Source organism: Parasteatoda tepidariorum, chromosome 5, assembly GCF_982258835.1.
Source record: "Parasteatoda tepidariorum strain Cologne lab strain chromosome 5, Ptep-v5.0, whole genome shotgun sequence".
In the NCBI taxonomy this organism is placed as follows: domain Eukaryota; kingdom Metazoa; phylum Arthropoda; class Arachnida; order Araneae; family Theridiidae; genus Parasteatoda; species Parasteatoda tepidariorum.
In genome coordinates this window covers 33,703,624-33,730,701 of record NC_141759.1, presented here as the reverse complement: position 1 = coordinate 33,730,701, position 27,078 = coordinate 33,703,624, and the positions used below count along the sequence as shown (strand labels likewise).

Here is a 27,078-nt window from a genome sequence, read left to right as displayed (position 1 = left end):
TATTATTTTAAAAAAATTAATATTGAGACAGACACATATGTTATTAAAATTATCAAAATTATGTTATAAGAACATTATTATGTAAGTAAAAAATTACATGCCCTTACACTTTTCAGGAGCAGTATAGGTTCATATACGAAACCTTGGAGGAAGCAGATATCTGCGGTTCCACATGGTTTCCTGTGAACGCACTCTCACAGCAACTCAAGTACAAGTCTATGAAAAATAAAATAACAGGAATGAATGAGTATCAAAGGGAATATCAGGTAAAGACTTCTTTTTAATTATTATTTTTTTAAATGGCTCATCAAATCATCAATTGCCGACCGGGCTGTGTCAACGCCTCCTATAACTGAAAGCCTCCACACGGTTTTTCATTGGTAGTCCGATCAGACCACTATGAAGCATACCTGCCAACTTTTAATCCCTTCCATTATCATTTTTCCCAGTGGTATTAAAATGGAATTAAAACTTCAATTTTAAGCAAACAAATACGTTGTATTTGAGAAGACTTAAGATGAACACCATGATAGTAACGCATATTAATATATGTGCTTAACTTTTGTAAGAATAGTGGTGATTAAAATCATTTAAAAATTAAGTTTATAGAAGAAAAAATAGTATATATTTACTACCACTTTAAATATGAAAATAAAATCTTCCGGAAAATCCGGAAGAGTTGACAGGTATGATGAAGGATATCCACTTACTCATACTCATATGTGTTGGTTATCTTAGCATCAGCCCCGCTAGGGGCTCCAACTAATTCATCTGAGTGGAAATAAATAATAAATCGCCGAAGCGCAACTGAGAGGTGAAAGTTGGGGTTCAGTATCTTTTACTGAGAGAAAATTAAAATGAAGTAGTGAGATTGAACAAACAAGTTTGAGAGAGAGAGAAGAGGTTTTGTGGCAGACTGCCTCGCCTCCCTTCGAGGTATTACCCCGAGCTTCACAGTAGCCACATAGCCCCAGGGAAAAGGGGAAATACATAATAAATGCGCAAAATTATTTACAAGTATTTACAGCTATTTACAAAATTTACGGGACAAAACTCCGTCGGATAGGAAAAAGGCGGTTGCCGGGCTATATTTTATGTTGGGATATCCACTTACTGAACAAGTCATTTAATACAGAATATAGTTAAAATAAGAAAGTGGTAGTAAATATATGACTAAAAATTTATTTTATTTATGAATATTACTGGTTTGCCTTATTCACTTGTCAACCACTACAGATTCAATTCTCAAATATATAAGATAAATTTCTCTCAATTACTTTTATAAAAGGTTTTGGGTTCATGCGCACTACTGGTTATAAAAGACCGTGTGGAGGCTTCTTGATGTAGGAGGTGATGCCTGTGCCAAGGCAGGGAACTGTCCTTGCATCAGAAAGGTCCTGGGTTCGAATCCCGGGCAAGGCATGGATGTTTCTTCCTCTCTCTGTGTGTTCTATGTCCTTTCTCCGTTGTGTGAATGTGTGTGGATGTGACCAATACCTCCTAGAAAAGAGAAAGCCTTAGCACGGGTTACCATAAACAAGAAATTTGATCCTTTAGTAGCCCAAACGTAGTGACATTCTTCTTTTTCATCGACTGCGCAGTTTATGTTCGTCACGTCGGACTACAAAATTGATCCGTGCTGAGGCCTTCGTTCTTCTAGGAGGTGTTGATGTGACCCGCCCTAAGAACGGGTTGTGGTTGTGTTAATGGCGTGGCAGAAGTTGAATTCCTGGCATAGATGGCGCCACTGAAAAACAGGAACATTCCCACCCCACTGCCTAAACAGGCATACGACAAAAAAACATCAATTACGTGTTTTCATAAATGAAGAGCAGCTATCTTCAAAATAATAAAAGTTTGAATTATATTAGTCACCACATTTATAGAATTTTTAATCGCCCGTGGCTATAATCCATGTTTTCACATTCCACGACCGAAATGAAGTAAAAAAAGTACTTATCTCGTTAAGCGCCAATTAATGTCAAGCGAGGTACATAGAATGTCCCCCATCAAAGTCTATGAATCACTATTGAGGAAAGCAAGGTTAAATTTTTTAGACTATAGTTACACATTACCGCACCTCACCAAATACAGAGTATCTACAACTTGGAAAAATTAATGAGTGGTGACAAACTTTTCTCAAGACTGATTCAAGTTTTTTTGAAGTTAACTTTCAGTTTAGTTTCATAAAATCAGTTTTAAAGGGTTTTCTCACTATGATAAACGAAAGGGAGATATTTTTAGCTGGCAAGAATACTTCAAAATATGTATCTTTTTCAAAATTTAGCTACCACTTTAAAACAATTTCCAGGTCTCGCTCAGTCAAATATATCAGGTCTGAGGAAGCTAAAAAACACCAGAACCTGTTTGATTGCCAAAAGAAATTTGAAGGTGATTCTTATAATCTTCTTCTCTCCAAGGTTACAATGGCAAAAGTCAGAAAGTGTTGATATTTAAGGTTTCTCAAACCTCAAAACAAAGTTTTAGTCTTGCTTTCAGTAGAACATCACAAAAACAATTTTTTTTTCACTTATTTTTCCCTTCAATTAAAATTTTTCGTTGATACGAATAATTTAAGATGGCTATACATTTTTCAATTTAGCTACCACTTTAAAAAATTTCTCGATCCCTGTCCTAACAATCAAACAAGTTTTGATGTTTTTAATCCAGTCATACTCACTAGAAAGTTTTATAACTTATTGAAATGACTTAACTGTTTTACCTTATTGATTTTACTGCTATGACGTTTTACTTGTTTTGTTAAACTTTATTTGAATCAAAGTGTTCACGTGCCATTTTTGAAAATTATCGTATTGATATATTTTCTTTTTCTTCCATGCTACCCTAGCTTTTGGTAAGTCATAATATAAAATATTATCGTTTTTTATATTTAAAGAGAACTTTTGAAGGTATATTAACTTTTTACTCTCCAATGACTCCTATGCGGTGAAATCGAGAGTCGCCACTCAACATTTAGAATTTCTCTATCTTAATAAAAAAAAAACGAACTATGTTATTTTATTTATTTATTATGATTTAGTGTTTGCATTAGCTCAAGCAGCTTATTAAAGTACACTGAGTTAAGAAAATTAAGTTAGGTACTCTAACTAATTGAGACTGTGGGAACGAGGAATAGCGTTCCTACATTTTTACGGAACCAAAGACAACATTAAAACAATCAGAAGATAAAAAAGAAAATTCAAAATAATTTTTTTAAAAACCACGTTTTTGTAGTGGAGAATAATAATTAAAAAAAAAATTGAAAAATGTGGGGCGCATGAAATACATAACAGTAATGTTATATTAGTGTGTGTATATGTGCTCTTGAGAATATGTGTATGTATATCTATAATTGTAATTGCATCTGAATGTGGATGTGGAATATGTTTGTGTATATGCATATGTATGTGGATGTATATGTGGCTGTGCATGTGTATGAGTAAGAAAATGTGTATATGTACTGTTATGTATTTCATTCGCCCCACGTTTTTCGCTTTTCAATTTTTTTTTAATTATTATTCTCCACTACAAAAACGTGGTTTTTAAAAAAATTATTTTTTATTTTGAATTTTTTTATTTTAAATTATAATTTTTTTTAATTTTTATTTTTTAAAAATTATTACTTTTTAATTATTATTCTTCACTACAAAAAACGTGGTTTTTAAAAATATATATTTTTATTTAGATTATTTTTCTTAGTCAAGACTACTACAAGACCACTTCTAAAATAATAGAGCTTTCATTTTAAATCAGGGATACAAAAATCTTAATAGAAAAACAATACCTTTACGACTTTCATTAGTTTTATACTGATGACAACCAAAACGATCTGGAAATGAATGAGGAAAAACTGGATCCTACCACGTGATTTTCAGCCAATAAAAATACTCCGACAATAAAAATCTTTTCACCTGACATGTAATACTAATTTGAAATAATGGAATCGACAGCAAAAGACAATCTCGAAAATAATTTTTTTTTTAAATTTTAATTTTATTTTACTTTGTATGTCTTTTTTCTCTTCATTTTCATGCATTGTCACCCAATTCTGAACTATGTGCCAAATTTGAAGGTTGTAGCTAGTCGGGAAGTTAGTTTATAATCGATTACAAAATTCCACCCGGACAGACATACACGAAGGCAAGTTTATATAAACGTGGTAATAATAAACAGTTTTATTTTCTGGGAAAATGATAGTCACAAAAGCTGCGTGACTAACTTAAAAATAAATTAAAATTCAAAATAGAGTATAACAGAGTAGTAGTAGTTTTGTGGTTTCACAGATGCATATATATACTGGAGAAAATGTGCGATGAATAATTATGACATCAGTATCCTGCAGTCAGTTGCAGTTAATTTCTGACAGCAGAAAGAATATCAGGATGAGAGTTCGCCGGTCTGATCTAGCGAACTCTACAAGACTGTTGCGAATTATTTTTTTACTGGTGGAAAATTATAAAACTGAATTTTTTTTTTAAATAAACAGGTTTTTTTAATTTTAACTTAAACATCTGTCTACATGACTTTAATATATATAGAGATGACAACTTGTTCTGGACAGCAAATATATATTTTAAAGTGGTAGTTAATCAATTGTGATTCTTGGTTTAATAAATTCAATTTAGTAGATTTTATCCACCACTATTTCTAAATAATTCGTAGCCTTATATAATTTACCACTTTATACTGCAGAAGAAGAAGTGATGTGTCCGCTTCGCGGGACAGGGGCTTACGTAATGCTATACCTTTTAAAAAGCAAGCAAAAATAGTCAAATATTTGCAAAATTTGCTTTGTATTTATTTACTTTATTTAAAAATATTTTTGGTGTGTCAGGAGCAGTTGGCAGTTCTGTATACATGGTCATGTAAACAGATTCTAAAGTTAAAATAATTATTTTTAGTGTGTGTAAATAGCCTATATATACCAAGACGAAAAAAAAACTGGTACGAGAAATATTTCGTTCTAGCATTTTTTTTAATAGAAAAATTAAATTACTTTAACTACATAAATTTTTTTACGAATATATCATGCATATAAAAATGCTTTTTTCTCAAGAAAGAGTAGATATTGTTAAATAGTTTAAAGAAGAGAATGGATTTACTCCTTCTGAAAACTAATTAAGACTGAAACGGTTTTACTACCACTTTTTCCTCTTTTATGTCTCGCTTCCACCCGCGATATATATATATATATATATATATATATATATATATATATATATATATATATATATATATATATATATATATATATATATATATATATATATATATATTGTTTCAGAAAATTTGTAAAAATTCTTCGAAGTTATCTATTGGTGATTGTGCTGGAGGTCATCGACCAGAGAATAGGGACAAAAACAGAGATGTTGCAATTGTGCCACGTAAGTATATTTTTTATTTTAGCAGTATATTTATTTTATATAGCAGTATATATATTTTTTATTTTAGCAGTTATTTGATAAACAGTTTTTTTATTACATGATTCATTCATCATTTCTAGTTTAAACTGAAATTTTTTTAATACTTTTATTTTATCATACCGACTAACGTTTGAGGTTTGGGCAAAATACACTGACGAAAAAAAATCCCAACACATAGTAAAAGTTACTATTGAGTTATGAAATTTTGGCAATGCGTTTGTCTAAATGACATATTTAATTGATTAAAGATCACAGGTTAATGCAATTAAGGGAAAAACCAATTCAAATCTGAACTGGTACATCAATAACTGGTGTAAGCACCAGAATTTCGAGTGCAAGCATGCAGACGGACATGCATTGTGTCATACAGATGCCGTATGTCACTTTAAGGGATAGAGCTCCATGTCTGTTGAACTTGGTTAGTCTATACGCGGATAGTTAATGCTGGTTGTGGATGACGCTGAAGTAGTCGTCCAATGATGTCCCATACGTGCTCGATTGGTGAAAGATCTGGTGAACTAACAGGCCAGGGCAACATGTCGACATTCTGTATAGCATGTTGGGTTGCTTGCGACAGCGTCTTTAATTCCTTAGATTAACGTTAAAAATAAAATAATTTTACTTGCTCTCTTTACGTTTTGATCTATTTATTTACAACAAACGAAAATGTTGTCTGTCTTAATTAATGCACCACAAATAAGATTCTTTGATGTAAGTTAACTGCCTTACGATTCAGCTTCTTTTTTAAAATTTCAGCATAATTGCTGAAATTTTAAAAAAGAAGCTTTCTTTAATCGGGAAAATTTCTGGAACATGTTTGTTTCTGAGGATACTTTCTGAGAGAGAGAGAGAGTGTTGTCGTTAATTAAAACATTTGGCTAATATGAATTTGTAATTTTTTTCCCAATTATTGGCATTTACGTGACAAAAGAAATTCTTTATGACAAGTAACAATTTTTATTACTTCAGACATTTTATCGTAACCATATACAGTCAATTCTGGATGTTACGAACTCAGAGGACGACACTAAAAATGTCATAATATCAAAAATTCAGGTTGATGAAAATTGCGCATATATATTTAATAATTCAGCCAGAATAATAACTGTTGCCTTAAAAGTTGTACAACATGTAGTTACAGAAAAACGAAGAACTTATTTCAATCAGTGTCAATATCTTTGCTTTCTCATTCAATTTTGCGTTTTCTGGGTTCCTTCTGTTTCGTCATTATTTCAATTAAGGCATTCTAAATAAGAATAATATGCGTTTGGGAAGGTTTTGATTGTGAGCTACACTTATGAGAGACAAAAAACAGCGAAATTTCAGACAAAATTTCAGTTTTTGTCTTATAGTATCTAAGCAATGCATCGTACACAAAATTTTGTATGCGCCAAAATTAAAGAATATCGAATTTTGAGATGAATCATTCTTAAACATTAAATTTCATTTAATTGTTTGGTCCGAATCAAAAGTCAAAAAAAGCGTTGAGCTTAATTTCAAATACATGTCACCACAAAATTTTTGAAAATAAAAAGTATTAAAGTTATTGAGAATCAATTTTAGCCGTCAAGAAGCTCTTAATTTTTTCTCAACTCTACCTATAAATACAACAAAAAACCTAAACTGGCCGTAATTGCAACATCTTTTGACTACTCAATTTGGTTTTAAAACATTTCTAAAGCAGAGCGCTGATGTGGAAGAAGCGTAAAATCTCAATAAAACGTGAATTGTTACACAACGAAAATCGTAAAAAACAGGATTTGAAAAGTTAAAAGTAATCGAGAAGTTAATTTATTATAAGCAATAATGATATTCTCTCTTATCCATTATAATATTTAAGGTGATTCACAAGTGTTTTCACAATATTTACGCCACCTCATCCAAACAAGCATCCAAAACTCAAGTTGATGAATGAGAAAATGATGAGAAAAGATGAATGAGAAAAGAGTCGCAGGCGGTCTCAGGTGCCCAAATGTTTAATACATTTCAGTTTAGCTCAATATTTACGCTTTATGACATCTAATATTATAAAATAGCTTTTTATAACACTTGAGTAAAATAAGTTAAATTTTAAGTTATGTAAAATTAAAAATAATTTAATGCTTTTTCAATTTGGTGAGTACAAAATTTTGTATACGATGCATTGCTTAGATGTCATACGGTAACAAACTACCTGAAATTTCGTTGTTTTTTGGCTCTCAAAAGCTTAGGTTACATCAGAAACCATCCCAAACTAATATTATTCTTATTTGAGATGCCTTAAGTGAAATAAAATCATTTCGATCTTATCGGGGATTAGTTCGAGGTACGTAGTTTTTTCGGTCTAATTTGATTATGCTGTTTCTTTTTAATTCATTGAATGAGTAACTTTTTACCGATTTTAGACCAGATATTCTTATCTATATTGAAAATTGTCCTCATCCCCAACATGATCTTTAGCTCCCTCTTGATTTCACTTAAGTGGAGGGGTTAAAAGAGGAATTAAATAATGCTATCTTGGCAAACTATGTAGTTTTGATAAATTAGATACTTAGGCTACGTATTTTAGGTTAAATCGAATGCGGGTAAAACCAAGTCAATGAGGCAGATAGTTAAGAAATTTTATGTCTAAAAAGTATAAATTTATGAATAATACTTATTCACGCATAAAAAATTTCAAAACTATTAGATTGATCAATGTGATGTTGGCATCATTCAATTCAAAGTAAAAAAGAGTAAAACAACACACTGACACAAACAATACCTCACTTGTCCAGTTAGCAATATCAGATTCGTAAATCAGTATAAGTGAAACTTTGCACTTTTTATAACGTCTATACCTTCTTAAAAGTCTTGTATCTTAGTCGTACCGACTCGGTGTTACTCTAATTTGATACCGCAAAAAAAAAAAAAAATTAAATATGGAGGTTAGAAAAAAATATGGAAACAGTAACTCTATGTAAAGAATCTTTCTTTTAGAATTAAATGTTTTTGAAGATTTTATAATGAAAAACTATTGGCACGATTTAAAAGATCAAGATTGAAGCTTTTAGAAATTATGCCATTTACGTCTAAGTTTCCATTTTTACATAATTAAGAACTTGTTAAGGTTCTAGCAAGTTCTTAACTCTATAAAATAACTATAATAACTGCACAAAATAACTATAATGCGCATAAACTCAAAACTGATTCCATCTGAACATGTATATTTACTGGAACCAGTATATTAAAAGGAGATAATGCATATTATTAGTATTAATACCTCATTATTATTAATAACTAATGAATATTTTTTTGTTTTCAGCTGATAATTTTCGTCCTTATCTGACATCTTTTCAGAGTAATGATAATACAGATTACATCAATGCTGTTTTTGTCGACGTAAGTTGTTTTTCTTTCTAATTATTTTTTTTTACGAAAGCTCGAATGATAACTGAAATGGATCAGTTAACTTATCCTTAAACATTATTATAGTCATACCCTCGGAAGAAGACGATTGGTTAGTTGGCCTCGAAGAGATAACTTCGACGCCAATGACTGAAGAATCAATTATGGCTCAAAACCTTTTCCCCGCCTATACTTCCATACTCTTCTTTTAAAGAAGCTTTACATCTTTCTTTTTACTTATAGACTTCAGTTATGATTTTAACTTTAATCGTCTTCTTATGGTGAGCGAAATGTACAGTGCTAAAAAAAAACGGACCGCCCTGAATAACTTTTGATCTAATGATCGGATTTTCAACTTCTAGGAATTAACCTTAATGGCTCGAAGAGGTGACCTCAAATATGTTAATTAATAAGTGCAGACGATATTTTAAATTACGAAATCAGACACATAAGAACATTAAAAACTTCAGTATACTACTGCGAAACTTTGTGAATTGGTTAATCGATTTTATTCGTCGATTTATTTATTTATCGAAGTTGTGTAGTGGTGAAGAAAATCATTCGAAATTAAATTTATCAAATTAATAATAAAATCTTAAATCATAAAATTGACCAACACTTTAAATATCAAAATAAAAGTGTTCAGGTTATTCCTATTATTTTAATAAGACAGCAAGTATATAAGTACAGGCATATATAAGCAAGTACAGGCTTAATGCGCAACACATAGTAGGTTTATAAGCTCTTATTATCAAATTAAAGAACAGATAACTTAAATTAGAGAGGATCACTACTAAAATGCGCCCAGGAGGGATTCGAATTCGCTGTCTCCAAGCTAGGAAGCGTTTGGTAGATCGGTTAGGGAGACTCTATAATATAATTCTATTTTTATATCTGAAATCATATGATTTTAAATTTTCTAAAATTCTAGAGCAGTAACTTACACTGCAAAATAGTCACTTAATCTAAGATGTATCTAGCCAACTTTTTCATAAGGACACTTTTTGCCCCTTCGATAGGGAATGGGCTAAGTTTCATAAATACACATAAGATGATTGGTAAAAGTTAAAGTCAATTACGTTTCGCTTACGTTTAATTATAGGATGTAAAATATTTTTTCAAGAAGTTTGATATAAAAATGGTTAAAAGAGGAGACTAATGGGCTAACGAGTTTATGTCGTTGTAGGGTTATACGAGATCAAAGGAGTACATCAACACTGAATGGCCACTACAGCGCACAGTTCAAGATTTCTGGTCATTAGTCTATGATCATGATTGCAACACCGTGGTTGTTCTATGCAGTCCACCACCCTCACATGTGAGTATTATTATTTTTTATTTTCAAGAAATACTTCCACGTTTGCATTTGAAAGAAAGAAAATGAATAAAAATCAAAAACACTGTGCATCTCATGGCCTGGATAGCCTGGTCGGTAGGGCGCTGGGCCCATGTCCAAGAGTTCGAACCCTGCCGACCGAAGACTCCCCGTGTAGTAAATGGTGACTGATGCACGTTAAATCTGTCGAGTCGCAAAGTCCTCCATGTTCCCATAACAAATCAAAACCTCTGGGGGTACTGAATTGGAGACTGGTCTTTCTCTGATTCAGGTCAAAATAACGATCTGTAAATGAATAAATGGATGTATGAATGGGTCCGCCTTATAAAAGGGTGTGACGTATGGTGTGGCAGAAGTCGAATTTGGTCATAGATGGCGCCACTGGAAAACAAGAACAATTGCATCCTTCTGCCTAAACAGGCACACGAAAGCAAACAAGCAACTGTGTATCTCAAAGAGGAAATCGTGCAGCAAAGAAAAAAAAATCGTATTTGTGGTATTTATAGAAATTTCCATTTCACTCCTATTTCCGTTTTGCTTCTACTTCTAGTAGTTTACTTACTTACTTTATTTACAAAAATTGGGCACCTGGGCCACTTAGCGGCCCCTATCCCATACATCTAGAAATTTACAGAAAATTTATAGTAATAACATTTTGAATTTAGCAGTCGATGTGGTAGCTAATAGAAAAACAAGCACTTTGCTTGAGTAAATATAACATTTGAATATCTGATTCATCGAATCTAAGTTGATATATATAAATATAAACATAATTTGACATATATATACATAAGTTGACATAAATAAATAATAACATAAATTGATACATATTTCACTAATTAAATTTCTATATTTTAACTAGCACATATTTAATTGTGACATACATTGAAGTTCATTCGAATACATTGTGGTAACCATAAAAAAAATTAAGCCGTTTGCTTGTGAAATAATAAAACAATGAAATTTAATATGACAAATTGACTTAACACTAGAAATATTGATTGCAGACTTAAATTAAAAATAAAGATAAAACATGATTTGATATGTACAGTAATTGATTTTTGAAAAATGAAAGGCATAATTGATGAATATAGATAAATCATACCTTGATACATGATGAAATAACATATTTGGAGAAAATGCAGTGAATATATTTTATCAGAGAAGTATTGCTCATTAAATACAATAGAATTTTCAAAAGAATTTAACATGCAAAGTTGATATATATGTATGCATAGTCTTCTAGTAGTTTGTCATTTCTATTTTCATTTTACTCCCACTACAGGTAAAGTTTACTGGTACCATTTCACCCCTTTCCCCATTTTAATCCTACTTCTACTTAAGTACTAGAAGAGTTTTCCTTTCACTCCTGCTTTCGCCAATAAAAAAGTTCAAGATACTCCTACTTCTAGTACTCACAGTTTTCCATTTCATTTGTAGAGTATCTACCACTACGAAAATACAATCCCAATTAACTTTCACTTGTATATAAGACATGTTAACTTGATTCTAAGTTAAGGTACCTTTTCATAGATGATGGTTGACATTATCTATAACAACTCTCCTCACACATTCTTACTTCTGGTACATATGGAGCTTTCAATTTCACTCTTGATTCTGACACTTGGAGTGTTTTTTATTTTACTCTATTTCCATCTCATTCCAATTTTCATTTTAATCCTACTTCTGGTACTTATAGAGTTTCCATTCCTTTGCTACTTCTTGTACCAATAGACCTTTCCATTCCATTCCTCTTTCAATTTTATTCTTGCTTCCGATACTTACCATTTCACTTCTCTTTCAATTTTACTTTTGCTTCCGATACTTATCATTTCCCTCCTCTTTCAATTTTATTTTTGCTTCCGATACTTACCATTTCACGCCTCTTTCAATTTTACTTTTGCCTCTGATACTTACCATTTTTCTCCTATTTCAATTTTATTTTTGCCTCTGATACTTACCATTTCACTCCCATTTCAATTTTACTTTTGCCTCTGATGCTTACCATTTCACTCCTATTTCAATTTTACTTTTGCTGCCGATGCTTACCATTACACTCCTATTTCAATTTTACTTTTGCTTCCGATGCTTACCATTTCACTCCTGTTTCAATTTTCCTTTGTCCTCTGATACTTGCCATTTCCCTCCTCTTTCAATTTTATTTTTGCTTCCGATACTTACCATTTCACACCTCTTTCAATTTTACTTTTGCCTCTAATACTTACCATTTCACTCCTCTTTCAATTTTATTTTTGCTTCCGATACTTATCATTTCACTCCTCTTTCAATTTTACTTTTGCCTCTGATACTTACCATTTCACTCTCTTTCAATTTTATTTTTTGCTTTCAATACTTACCATTTCACTCCTGTTTCAATTTTACTTTTTCCTCTGATACTTACCATTTCACGCCTCTTTCAATTTTACTTTTGTTTCTCATACTTAAATAGTTTTCCTTTTACTTCTTTTCTTATTCAACGCTTTAAAAGATTGGAGTTCTAGCTTCTTCCAATTTAGTGTTTAAATACTCAAGAGTATTATTAGCAGTCATTAATTTTATTTTATAAATATTTTTAAAAATTATTACAGAGATGCTTAAGCTGATGCCGCTTCATTTACCTGACAATTGAAAATTTATGAATGAAATATTAATAGCAAACATTAGGAGTACGATTCATTACACTATATATTAGTGTAAACAACTGGTTACCATTAGCAACCGCAATATTACAGAAAGGGAATGAATGATAATAGTCAGGTGATGTAGTTCAGCCTGTGGCTTGGAACACCTTTATTCTTGTTATTAACTAGTAATAACAAGAATGGATTACTAGCCGCAGTGCTTCTTGCTTCACTTTTAGCACTCTCTACTTCAAATGGCGTATTGAATCAGTCAAGTTTTCGACTCTCGTTTGAACTATCCCTACAAAAGATAATAAAACATCAGTTTTTCTTAAAGGTTTTACAGCATTTTATTTTATTTTATAACCGTCGTTGTACAGGACCCATTTTTTTTGGGTTTACTACTAATGATAAACTCCGTTGCCTTGTAAATTTTGAACCCAATACAAAAGACAAGGGACCTCCTAGATCAAGTATGGGGTGAAATTTGCCTTCGTGGAGGACTTTTCGATGGAGCTAACCCGCATGGAGAGGAAAACCATGAAAACCTCCCACGCTTAGATTAACGTCAAGGGGACTCTAATTCATGATCCGTCAACCGCTGAAGACATTTTACGTCAGCACTGTGGTCGGTGCGAACCGAGTGTGGTTTTATTTTTAGTCCACTTGAATTTCAGTTCATGACTTCAGTTTTCTTATATTTTTTTAAATGTAAATTAAGATTAAGTGGATGCCATACCCGAGGAGAAACTTTCCGTCACAAATTTTCTTTCATCTTGGAATATTTTTTTTTTTTTAGTATGAAGTATTAGCATATTAGAAACAGGGGTCTGTTTAGAAGAAATTTTGTCCGTTAACGGACTCTTCACAAAATATCTCTTCATAAAACCTGACCCTTCACAAAATATTTTAACTTAAAAACGGACCCTTCACAAAATGATTTTTCTTTTAATCGGACCCTTCACAAATTTGTTATCTTCATTACTGTTTTGTTAATCGAATAAACCCTTCCCAAAGCAGATAACAAGAAAGATGGATGTAAACAAATTAAGTTTTGTCTTCGGTAGACGATTCTTCCATTATTCGACCGAAATGAATATTCTACGTTCAGCAGTATAGGCTAAATACCAAATATTTGTATGTAGCATCTCTAATTAAGAAAAGCAGCAACTGCTGTTTATTTTGAACACAAAATGCTGTTTTGAAAGCTTAATTTTTTTTAATTATAATTTTACAATGCCGAGCATAATCTTGTATCTATTTACAATTTAAGAACTCCTTGAAAAAGTTTTTTGCAATAACCGGACCCTATTTGCACAAATTCATAAAAGCGGACCCTGGTTGAAAAAATGTGAGTAATTTTTTCACGATTTCAAGAAAAACGGACCTTTTACAAAATGTCTGGACAGATCTCTGTGAAAAGTGAGTTTAGACTAACCTGGAGTAAGCCATAACGTTTCAAATGCTGAAAATTTTAAAAAAAAATTATGAATAATTATTAATAATAAATTCTGAATAATTATTAATAATAAATTATGAACAATTATTAAAATAAATTATGAATAATTATTAAAATAAATTATGATTAATTCATAATTAGAAATTATGAATTAAAATCAAATCAAATTATGAGACGATAGCTTAGGATTAAGCAATGGAGAAGTTCTCTACCAATAATTTGTTTGCATTTTGATATTTTGAATTTTTTTTCCACCAATGGAAACTTCGTGCCTTACTCTGGGTTTTCCTGAACTCACATTTTCTTTGTTGTTGTAATTAGTAATTAGAGGTTCAAGTGAATTTGCGACGCTTCCTCCGTGGTATGGCGTCCACTTATATTATTGGTTTCTTATCCTTATTACCGTTATTTCTTTAGAAAATAACCAATTTTCTAAAATTTCTTAATTATCAATTAAATTTTGCTATTTGAATTCAGTATTCATTAAGAATGCAAATAAAACTGATTAAAAAATGTGCAACAAATGTTTTTTCTTTTTCAGACATATCCACCGTTTTGGCCGAAAGAACGAGAAAAAAAGAAGAAATACGGTCCCGTATTCACTGTAGAGCTAGTTTCCTCTAGTCACTATCCCAACATCAAAACTTGGATTTTTAAAATATTAAAAAGGGTAAGCTAACATTCCAAACTCCAACATAAAATTATTTTCATTAAACAAAATTATTTGATTTAAAGAGCAAAACGAACGCAACTTAGGCAAAAGATTAGTGTTGTTGTAGTTAACTTACGTCGTACTAGGGCTGTACAATGGGCTATTGGCGACTGTCTGAGAAACATCCTTGAGGATGATCTGAAGACAAGTCATCACAATTTTGATCCTCTACAGAGGGTATGGCACCCCCGCTTCGGTAGCCCAATGACTTGCACGCGAAGTCGAGCACTTTACGGTAGAACAGTTTAACAAGGACCAATACCGCACGCCCTCGGACCCTACGCAGACTGATCCAAGTGGTCGCCCACCCGCACACTACCGCAGCCAATGATGCTTGACTTCGTTGATCTGCTGGGAACCGTGTCTTAACGATCAGTTCACTGCGGGATGCAAAAGATTACTGATAACGTTGATTATTTTAATGAAAATAGTAAATAAGAGTGAACGATATAACAAGACATCAATAAACAATGCTGTAAAATATGGCTTGTTTTCAAAAGCCAAGATCTACCACTCTAAGACGATTCTACTTAGAGAAGACATGATACACTGTTTAGCGCACTTCCTGAAGATATAATACGCATAAGAGGAGGCGCACTGCAACTATTTTGATGAACTTAAGTAGATCTGTAATCTGCAGGCCGAAAGGATCTCGGATATAAAAATATGCAATATGCTCGTTGCAAAAACAAAAGAGGTAAAAATGAGTAAATATACAATTCCCAAGGAAATACAATTTAAGAGAATTGTCATAATTCGTCGGATATCTAACCACTAAATCGATATAAATGAATTATAGTTTAAAGATATCAGGTTATACACAAAATATTCATGTGTCCACCAATTATATTACACATACATCGGAGAGAAAATGTATAAACGGTCGTTGCAGAAACGAACAAAAAATTTTAATAGATTGTAGGAGGATCCAAGGCCCTGCCTCTCTCCACGTAACATAAAAGTATAAGCATGATTAAAACTAGTTTTCTTCCTAAGAACTTCGTATATTAGTATTCAAAGTGGTCACGACTGAAAAAAATTCAAAAAGCGGTGCCCTATGTTTCGTGAGGCTGGTTTGAAATTACAAATATCTTAATTACACTTTAATTTTATAAATTAAGTTAGTCAGTGTTAACACTTAGATAAATTTTCATGAATTTATAATTTTTTTTAAAGATGAAAGTTAGTAAAGACAATTTGTTTCATCAATCTTATTCTTTCACCACTGTTTAAATTTCACCTGCTTATGGTCATGGGGTTGTTCAAATATTACATGAACATATCATTGGCAATTTTGGACATCCCTTACCGCCTCGTCAGCAAAAACGCCTCCCCATCCCCTGGATTTTGCTTTGACTTTTAATGTAGCAATCTAATTTCAAGATATTTTATGGATTCTTAACCCTTTGTAGACGCAATTATACTCTAAGGAGCTATCAAAGCTTTTTTTTTTAACTTTCCAGTCATGTGTCTGCTCTCAACTATCAAAGCTTTTTTACTGTTCTAGTTTATATTGGCTTTCAACCATCGAAGCATTTTACCGTTCCAATCGTTCAGTCTACTTTCAGTCACCACGGTAAAGAGTCATAAGTACTGTACAGTGCTGTTCGCTTAAGTCGGTAGACTTAGGAGATACATAAAATTCAAAATAATTTTTTTTATGTGTTTAAGCGTAACATTGTTTTTCATTCTTAAAAAGTAATTATATTTCATTTCGTTATCCTGCATTTTTTTGTTTGCCGAACAAAAAGTGATTTCGACCTGTATGACAACTGTTTTAATATGACCATAGAGGGTTACATTTTAGGAAATTTTTTTTGTAGGTTGTTTCTCTCACAGAATTAATGGCTGGAGTAAAAGCAGAACCCAAAACCACTCAAATCTTCCAAATAACTTGTTGGCCTTTGGGTCACAAGGTGCCTACCTCTACCAATGCCTTGGTCGAACTTATGAACATGGTGGAAAGATGGCGGCAGAGGTCAGCTTATGGACCAGTTATTGTTCTATCTACGTAAGTATCTTCCTATGGAATTTCCTTGAAACATTTATGGTAACATTATCTAAATACGTAAAAGTGCACCATTTGAATTGTATAATTACGATTCAAAACAATACTCTTTCAATTATGATAGCACGAAAGAGTTTGGTCATTATCTTGGGACCACTCAAAATGGTAGTCTCCTTGAGACATTATGACTACTCCTGTCTACTACATAGGCGTAAATGAGTGGATATTATTTGCTTGAAAAAAGTCTTATTCTATCTAAATACTATTTTCATTTCTATTTTCAATGTTATTGGTGCAGTGTAGAAGTAGTGTATACCTTTTTTTCCCCTCCGACTCATAAGAAAAGTCTAGTAATTAGTTTTCCTCTTGGAACCCAGTACAAATGTAATAAGTTAAAAGTAAAAAAAATAAACGTTACGCAGCAAAGTGTGTGTTTATGGAAAAAGAATATATTAAAACATGATCCATAACTATAAAATTTCTCTCTAACCGACAGGGACAGTCGAGGGGATGGAGCCCCTTCAAAAGTCATATTTTTTTTAAAGTCTTAAACTGGCAGATATGCAACAGAAGTAATATAGATGTTTTGTAATAACCGTTTTTTGTTGAATAGTTTAAAAATCCTTGTCAAAAAAACCAGATCAGGTATTGGAAATGAATAGTTAAGGAAGGGAAAAACAAAATTCGTTGTCAAACTCTGTAAAACTATTAAGAAAAGCGGGATTAAAAAGATCGAAACCAGTTCCCTTTCACTTCTCTCAGTTTTCTCTAGCAATCAAATTTTAATGTTTTCAGTCACCTTTCCAGCATCATAGCTTTGTTATATTTTTTAATACGTTTTTGTTTTTCTCCCTTTTAACTACAAATTTGCGACCCACATAGTGTATCTTTTTTTAAAACTTCATTTCTGACTTCAACTTTTGGGCATACATATTAAAGGCAGTGATTATAAAACACTCTTGTTAATGGGCAAATAAATTCAGGAAGTGTTTATAACAAAAATCTATATGTCCATGCAAAAAGTGTAAAACAATTCAAACATTGGGCAGAAAATCTCTTCTAACTCTTTGTTTCGTTTTCTATTTAGAAATGGCAAAAGCCGATGTGGTGTATATTGCGCTGCCTGTGTAGCCATCGAGCAAGTGATTCAACATGGAGAAGTGGATGTGTTTCAAGCTGTTAAGACAGTTCGTAGGCACAGACCACAGCTTGTGGAAAATATGGTAACTTATTACGTTTAAAAAAAAATCATCTTTTTTCATTATTCTTATTCCTTTAATTACATGAATCAATCCTAAACGTCACTTATACTTTAATAACATAACCAAAACATAATTATTATTATTAAGAAAATAAATGTTTGTAACTGTGAACCTTTTAAGATAAGTCTCACTATTCTTTTTTTAAATGTTGAAATAATAGTTTTTGCGTTCACTATAGAAAATGCACAATTAAGAAAAAATAATCCGTTTTCTATTGAATGTTCAATTTTACTCAAAATATTTTAACTCTGTAGCGGGGCATTAAAATTTGAAAAGAAATTCTGTTTAAGGATTTTACCTTAAATAAAATTTAGATTAGAAGTATGTGAGAATTGTGATCATTCGATTCAAATGAAACGATTTACTTGATCTTTTGAATTTTTCACAGTTTTAAGTGGTTAGTTAAAAAATAATTACGAAATTTGAGGTTTATGTAATTGTCAAAAATAAGTGGAACAGTTTCTGCCTCACTATCTCTATAAAGATTAAAACTACTTCCGTATCCGTTAAAATTCGTATCAGTTAATACAAGAAATTAGCAATTGTGAAAACTCTTTTGATTAATTGTAATCAAACACCTATGTAACATTTGCTTCAGCTTATGTAACATTCAACATTTAAGGCAACAAAAACTATATTTTTTCCAGAATTAAAAATAGCATATACAGGGTACTCTTGGGTTTTACAAGTTTTAAAAAGTGTTGATGTGGGGGGAAAAATACATTGATAATTTAATTTCCTCGCATTCAACATCTGCGCTTCTTAAGAAATGCTTTTTTCATGTAGTAAATATTAACTTTTCATAAATTTTGTCTGTAGCTAAAAGTCCATCAATTATCAGATAATTCTTTTACGTTTCTTAATTAGTTAGATAAACAGGTGATCAATATCCATTTAAATTCGACTTTGTAAATCAAGTATAAAGTATCAATGTATAAATTTTGTAACATTCTAAATTAAAAAATAAAATATCTTTGAGAAAAAAGAAAACCCCAAAAGTTAGCAACTATGTAATCCAATTACATCAATGCTAGTAAGAATTTCCTTTAAGATAGCACTTTAACGTTTAGAGATCTGGCTGTATACAGTGCCGGATTAAGCGCGTGCGGGGCCTGAGGCCATTCAAATTTTCGGGGCCCTCAGATTAAATATTTTTCCTCGTATATTTTTTATTTATTCAAATATAAAAGTATTTATATATCTTTTCATTTAAGAAAGCATATTTAAAATAAAAATATAAAATTAAATTTTACTTTATTTTCTTAAATTAAAACTAAAAAATAATCATAACAAATTGAAAAAATTTGAAATTAATTAACACTTTACAAACTCAACGCTACTATAAAATTGGTATTCAAAAATCTTTTTTTCTGCTCTTGCGATCAATAAACTCATCTATAATGTTATCAAAATTAATTTCACGGAGAACATCTGATTCGATAAACATCAAACTTAGCAGGTCTCATCGTTTTTGAAACGTGACGCTTCTTTGCTCACTCTTGATTCGTTTCATTTTTGAAAACGAGCGCTCCATAGGACAATTAATAAATAAGTTCAATAAATAAATATGATTAACATTAAATAAAAAAAATTATCGTATTTTATTAATATATATTTGAAATTGATTTTTTTTTTAAATCATTGTTCTTCTTAATTTCTTAAAATTTATTTTCAAAAAATCCATTTAAAGGGGCCCCTCAATCATTGGGGGCCCCAGGCCATGACCTAATGGGTAATCCAGCACTGGCTGTATAGAATTATCACACAGACACATTTCTTTCAAATAATATATAGTAGTCACAAATGTATAACTGTTCACATATTCCAAATAAGAACTATAGATATGGTTAAAATCAACATAAAAATCATAGACCTCCAATTGTGTAGACCTATATATGTTATTCATAAAAACTTACCATAGACCTATATATGTTATTCTTATACTTTTCATTGTTCTTTTCTCCCCCATAGACGGAGTACAAGTACTGTTATGATCTCGTTTTGCATTACGTTTTACATTACTTGAATTCTCTCTAAGTGCTAAAAAATCTTCTTCTAAAAAAAGGTCCAAATATATGTAGTTTAAAGTCGATATGAAGAAACAAGGAAGGTCGTAAGATTTTGCTGAAGACACAGAGATGATATATATTTTGCACTTTAAAATTTGATACTGCACTTTCACGTTATACTGAGAACTTTATTGACTTACACGAGCCAGAGAATCCTCACAAATACCTTTTTTGTTACTCACTTTGTTGTATATTTAGTGTTACTGATGTTATATACTATTATAATATTATTTTAATTTAGTAACAATGATGAATAGAATATTTATATTTTTTTCCATGCTAGATAATAAGCAGTTTATTCGCAAATAATCTTGATTAAGTATTGCATGCTTTGTACTTGTTCCCCAGCTAATCACAGAAATGAGGAGGAAAAAATTACTGAATCTTGTTTTTAGAATTTATACTTAAGTATATGACAAAAACTTTTGTTCATGATAACACTTAAATGGTAAACAATATTTGACACAATTTTTTACTTATAAAATTACAATAAATGAGCCCTTACTTAAAGGTGTTAATGTTAAGCCATCTTAAAGAGTTTATTTTCACTGTGTCTGGAGTAGTTGATGCAATTACACTGCACCAATCAGTTCTCAATTTAAGTTTTCTCTCTGAAAGAAATAAAGTGAATGAGAAGCTTTATTGGTATAATGTATTTGCATCAACCATTAAATAAACCAGGGGTGGCCAAGCTCCTTAACAGTTGAGCCATTTTTCAAAAGTTGAAATTTTTTGTGAGCGTATATAAAAAGTATGCAAAAAAGGCATTAAAATTTTTTTTTACAGAAATTATATTTATTGAAAACATAAATAAAAGTATAAATTATGTGTATTGAATTTAAATATTAAAAATTAAACACATTTATTTTACTTCTCTTGATAATTCCTTAAAATTTGGTGACAGCACTTCTCAGTAATTCTTTGAGAGGCTGGTTAGTTAATACTGATCGGTGTTTGGATTTCACGCATTTTAAAGCGAAATAAAATGATTCACATTTGTTCCGAATATTGAAATAATTCGACAAGCAGCGTTTTTTTTTAATTCAGGATACTTCAATTCTGATACAAATTTCCAAAATTCAGTAATCGACGGCGATTTATATTTTAAGTCACTGTTTATGTTCGTTCGCGCAGTTTTCGATGAGTCATATAATTTTTAACTTGGACGGAAATGAAATTTGTCACAACGTTGCACTTAGTCTTTCATATTTGTTGTCAGTAATTTAAGAGACATTTTGAAACACATACGGAACAATAATAATTAAAAAAAATATAATAGCACAAAAATAAAAAGGGAATTTGGGTACATTTATCGAAAGCCATAAATAATTCGTCAAAGAGCCGCAAGTTGCCCCCCCCCCTGAAATAGACCAATCCAGATGAAGTGAAAACAGCATCAGTTAATTTTGTTAGTTTTATTCGAACAATGTCTGTGGTCATTAACCACCACGTTTATTGAATAGCTTAAATTTAAATTTTTTTTGATGAATATTACGTAATTAATTTAGCATGTATGACTGACGTATTGTGATAATTTATAAACTGTGCATTAAATCAATTTATTAAATTTAAAAGCAAAAATGTTTTCTATGTTTTTAACAGACTTATGTTAGAAATATGTCGTATGTTTTTGAATATTCATCAAGATATTTACCTAGATAGTTATCTTCATATACAGCAATTTTTATTTGACTTACTAATTATAACTAATAAAAACGTTTCTCAAAATTCACAATTTATGTGCCATGTTTTTCGTCATCTATTCAATACTTTTTTTTTCTCTTTACAATACGTTAATTTTGAGTTATCCATTTTTAGTTCTAGTCATGTTTCTATTGCATAATTTATGTTGTTTTTATATATTTAATGTGAGAGGCAAATTGAAATGTAGATCTCTGGCTCTTCTTCAAACACTTAGCATCATTGTTATTTGTACTGTTTAAATTTTATACTTGTTGATTATTAATATGTAATAATGAAGATAATAAAGTTGTAGAATAGTTAGCTTCCTGTAGTTTTGTTTCTCTTAATCTGTGACAGATACTATACTATTACTTTTTACTTTCTTGTTGAGTTGAATGTGAAATAATAATGATAAATCTCACCCAAAAAACCTTATAAAATAATAATTAAAGGTGGTAATATAATGTATATTAAATGGTAAATAATGTATGATTAAAGTAAGTTAATGCATTTTTGTTTTTAATTATTGCTAGAATTTTAAAAAGCAATGTCATGAGATTTTTATATCTGAATTATGTATTTTAAATTTAAAAATCTGCTGAGATTGTGCCATGCATTTTAGTTTCCTCAGAAACTTTTTTCCATGAAGAACTTCTTTTTTTTTGTTGCTCGGTATCTATAAAATGCTATTGTTAATAGCTTGAATTCTACAGTTATTCATTCATTAAACCAAAATATTCTAAATTCATTTGTACAATGAAATATTTGAAATTATAAAAATTAGTATGGTTCATTTAAAAAAAAATTAATGTGTAATTTTGAACGTATTTTATAATATGCAAATTGAAAGTAACTTAGCTATCACATTTTACATATAGTAATTACAATTTAGCTTCAGATAAGTGTAGAAGCAAAGCAAATTTTCAACAAGAGATCTTTAAAAAATGAACCGTAAAACTTGATAAAACAATTTTTGCATACAGTGAATATAGTTTTATTACAAAGAAAACTCTAGATGCAAAATTGAAAATTATTAAAGGAACTTTTGAATAGTGTGATTTACTTAGAGCAGGGTTGGCAAGGTTTAGGACAGAATGGATTAATCCACGGTTTAAACCGTCCTGTCCAAAACCCTTTTACTCAAATTATGTCACAATTTTATCTGAACAATATTTAAGAGGTAAAATAAATATAGAACTAATAACATATTGATAATTAAAATATACTAGAGAATATTTGTTTTTAAAAGTAATAATGTTTTATTAATATTGTTTGAGTCTTCAATTTAAGCAAAGGAAGATTAATCAGTAATCAAGTTCAATTGGTCCTCTCATTCAATAGTACATAACTGAAGTTTGGCCTTGCCATACAGGTTAAAATATTAGGGACTAAGTGCTTGGTTCGTCATAAACAGGTATACATCTATAGTACTATTCAAGAATACTTTTATTTCATTCATGTTCAATTCTTTTAGCATAGTGGTGATACATCACCAGTGTCAGCCCTTCAAAACTGTTAATACATTTTTCAGTTATTTTGTATTTTCAATTTAAACTAATATACTTATATTTAAAAACAATTTTTTTTAAAAATAGATGTCTTTTTTATCATCCAGTAATGCAGAAATTATAACACTTTTTTTAAAAAAATATTGTGAAAAATAAAAGTTAATTTTTGAACAAATTTAGTATTTTTTTTAAGAAAAATTATTTTTTAATATTGCCGTATTTATCCTTATGCAAAAATATTATTTATCAGTATTAAAAGCATATTTATATTTAAAGGATTAGGTATCACTTTTGTTGTTCAATGAATTGTGGAACTTCAAAAATTATAAACCTTTTTCTATTATATTATATTATTTTCTTTTAATAAGTTATAGTAAATTGTATAAAAAATATCAAATATTTATTGATACATGTAATTATGTACAATGGTTACACCTATAGAATTTTTATCTTTTACCAAAGTTCAAGGTTTTGGACACTTTAAGACAGTTTAGGACAGTTTTACCCAGTTTAAGACAGTAAAATCCACGTGTCCTGTCCAAAACCAGTTTAGGATGTCCAAAACCCCAACCCTGACTTAGAGATAAATAAATGCAGCAAAAAAATCTAACTTTTAACAAATGATTTTTAGAAAAGAAATAAAATAACTTAGAAAATTTTTTTGCATAAAGTGATTATAATTTAATTAAAGATAAACAAATACGAAAGCAAATCAAGGTTTCAACCAAAGATCATTAAAAAATAGTAATAATATTAAAACTTAACAAAACAATTTTTGCAATCAGTATTTTTAACTTAATAGCAGACAACTTAATGCAGAAGTAAGACATATTTTAAACAGAACTTTAAAATTTTTTTTAATAACATATCACATTAGCTTACCTTTTTTTCTACTATTAAATAGTCCTTTAGTAAAATTTTAAATCCTCCAATGTTTAACTTTTGTTACGCGCAATAAGCTGAAATAAAATAATCAAATCAATATTGATTTAATTATAAAAACTTTTTTAGACAGCACTTAATAAATATTCTATTAGGAATACAAATACCTAAACATGGTTTTCTTCCAATAATTTCATAGAAATAAATCTATCTTTCACTTGGAAAACAGCGAGGAAATGAAACTTCAAAATCAATTAATTACTTATTGACTTTTTATTTCAAATGTTTTTAAATCAAATCGTTTAGAGACGAATTAAAGTTCTTTGGAATGACAAATCTGAATAACTTAAGATTTTTTTACTGCATTTTTTCAAATGTTAAGATTGTGAAAGGTCAATCACTTAAAACTTTTTTTAAAATCTTATCTCTAAATATTATTAAATTATTTCATAAAATAACTTAGGAGCACTGAAAATTTTAAAAGTAATACTAATGCAATTATGAAAGTAATTAGTAAAACAAATAATAATAAAGTACAATGAAAAGTATAAAAAAAATTCTGAAATTGGTAGGCGATCACAAAGGTAAAAAAATTCTACAATTAAAAATCCCAATTAATTCTTATCTTCATTAAATTGGCTAAATAAAAAGGAGATGCTCTATGATTGTTAACTGCTCTGGAACCACATGAAAATATGTAATTAGTGAATGATCCCAAAATCAAGTTCATACTAGGTAATCTATAAATAGAAAAACACAAGAACGTCATTGACATGCCAATGACTAAAAGGATAGTGCTTCACCGGCGATGAAATTAACAAGATAAATAAAATTTTCTTTTGCCTATTGGGAGGAAAAAATTGGCAGTATTTACTTGGTTCTCATGATCAGTTACAATTTGAGAGATTTTTTACTTTGATTTTGGAGAACGGAAAACGAAGCATAGGTCTCAAAAATATATTTTACTTCAGTTAACTTTTAATATCAATTATTTGCTTTTATGAAAAATGTTCACATCTTCGCAATAAAGAAACAAATAAAACTTAGAAAAACAAAAGATAAATACGAAGTTAAAAGTATTTATTACAAATTTATTAGAAAATGTTATCAAAATTTTTAAAACCACCAAAGGAAAATTAGATTAAAAATCTAAACTCTTATCATTAAGGTCATTGGTTTGCAATGTCTATGTTACTAACTGGGGAGGAAACAAGCTTTGTTTCCCTAAAAACAAGAAAAAAAACTACGCACCCTTATTGTGAACCAGTTCCTTCCCATTCTCTTGAATTAATGTAAGAAAGGCAAGCCCTTCTCTTCTTTCTACTGAAACAAATATCCTTCAAGTTGATCCACTACTGTAATTTATATATACATATAGACAGTGGTCGGAAAAAGCGCACTACAAGTAATCAAATTACTTTAGTGGTTACTTTTTTTCATAGAGTAGTATGCTACTTTTTTTAAAAAAAAGTAGTGTAGTGAGGTGTGCCATACAAAAAAAAAAAATAAATAAATAAATAAACAAGCTTTGAACGCAACTAATTTTTCAAATTTGATTGGTACAAATCTATGCGGGTCTGTCAATGAATGCAATGAAAGTGATCTCATAGCTGCATCTAAACTGTTAACAGAAATTACGTAGTTAAAATCATATATAACTAATATTTAAATTAGCCATTACGAAAAATAGATATTTAATCACTTAGGTCACACTTTCACATGCGAATGCACACTCGTGAAAAATAGATGTTATTTCAAAGCAAAGGAAGGTGTTTTAACTTATGGAAGAAACATATTTCTCCCATGGGCTGTAAGAGAGGCACAACTCAAAAAATCATGTCTTGAGATAAGTGGATTTAAAGTTTTCATTGCTAAGGAAAATGCATAAGAAATGCTTTAGTTTGCTTAAACGAAGATTATCCTTCAAGTTGAATTATGAGTTGTGCTAGTATTGCTGCCGAAAAGAATGTGTATTTTCATTTTTACACCAGTTCTTAGTCCAAAACCATCATAGTCCTTGAGTTTTGCCACTATTGCAGCCCATGAGCGATTTATGCTGTTCTCAATTTTTTAGAGGAAATAAAGGAGCATTACATAGTTCAAAAATTGTGAGTATTTGATTATTTCATATTTCTCAAATTAAATATTTGTTGTCGAAAAATGCATAAAATGTTGAAGGTTAAATGAACAAATTCGAAAAAAATTTTATGAAATAAACTTGCTCATGTAAACATGGATAAATATTTATTTATTCCCTTATATTTAATAAAGCAAATTTCTTATTTAAAACCATTTTGTGAATGGGTTGTAAATTAAGCTCTCTAGCACAGTTTGTCTCCTTAAAGTAGTGACTACAATTCCAAAGTAATTTGCAGTTACTATATTTAAAAAGAAAAGTATATATATATATATATACAGTCTACCACCCATCAAACTCAAGAGATAAATTTCAGAATTCTCTCTTGGAAAGCAATTACAGAAAATAAAAAAGATATGCAGATAGTAAAAAAGAATTCTTATACAACAAATAATAATATATGTGGAAGCAATTTTATTCATGGTTATCAATGGCTAGAATAACTACATAATCTACTAACTTAACAGAAGATTTTTAGAAATTAAAGATAAAATAGAACAAGAATATAGTCACCGATTCACTATTTTTAATTTAAAAAAAAAAAAGTTCAATTTCTTCAAAGCTTTTAGCTGCTTATTTTAGTACTTCCACGATTCTTTAAAATCTGCTTAC

At 30.1% G+C, this 27,078-nt stretch overlaps 1 protein-coding gene and 1 long non-coding RNA gene across 3 annotated transcripts in view; one reads left to right on the top strand and one right to left on the bottom strand.

Annotated features, from left to right (window-relative positions):
- Nucleotides 1-22,260, top strand: part of Ptp36E (protein tyrosine phosphatase 36E) — a 148,706-nt gene extending 126,446 nt beyond the window's left edge. The window contains exons 9-16 of the mRNA XM_087163636.1: nucleotides 117-266; nucleotides 5,285-5,384; nucleotides 8,707-8,783; nucleotides 9,976-10,107; nucleotides 14,747-14,875; nucleotides 16,741-16,928; nucleotides 18,013-18,148; nucleotides 20,159-22,260. Of these exons, the coding sequence (XP_087019762.1) occupies nucleotides 117-266; nucleotides 5,285-5,384; nucleotides 8,707-8,783; nucleotides 9,976-10,107; nucleotides 14,747-14,875; nucleotides 16,741-16,928; nucleotides 18,013-18,148; nucleotides 20,159-20,224 (978 nt within the window). The 3' untranslated portion in view covers nucleotides 20,225-22,260. The remainder of the gene's footprint in view (nucleotides 1-116; nucleotides 267-5,284; nucleotides 5,385-8,706; nucleotides 8,784-9,975; nucleotides 10,108-14,746; nucleotides 14,876-16,740; nucleotides 16,929-18,012; nucleotides 18,149-20,158) is intronic.
- LOC107437462 (uncharacterized) lies at nucleotides 12,893-27,024 on the bottom strand. 2 transcript variants are annotated; one of them, XR_015433673.1, is made up of 4 exons: nucleotides 26,927-27,024; nucleotides 24,330-24,406; nucleotides 20,762-20,867; nucleotides 12,893-13,047 (listed from the first exon to the last, which is right to left on the bottom strand). It is a non-coding gene; the product is annotated as an uncharacterized LOC107437462 (long non-coding RNA). The 2 variants fall into 2 exon arrangements; XR_015433674.1 differs by lacking the exon at nucleotides 26,927-27,024 and adding an exon at nucleotides 25,581-25,693.
- Between the last annotated feature and the right edge of the window lie 54 nt (nucleotides 27,025-27,078).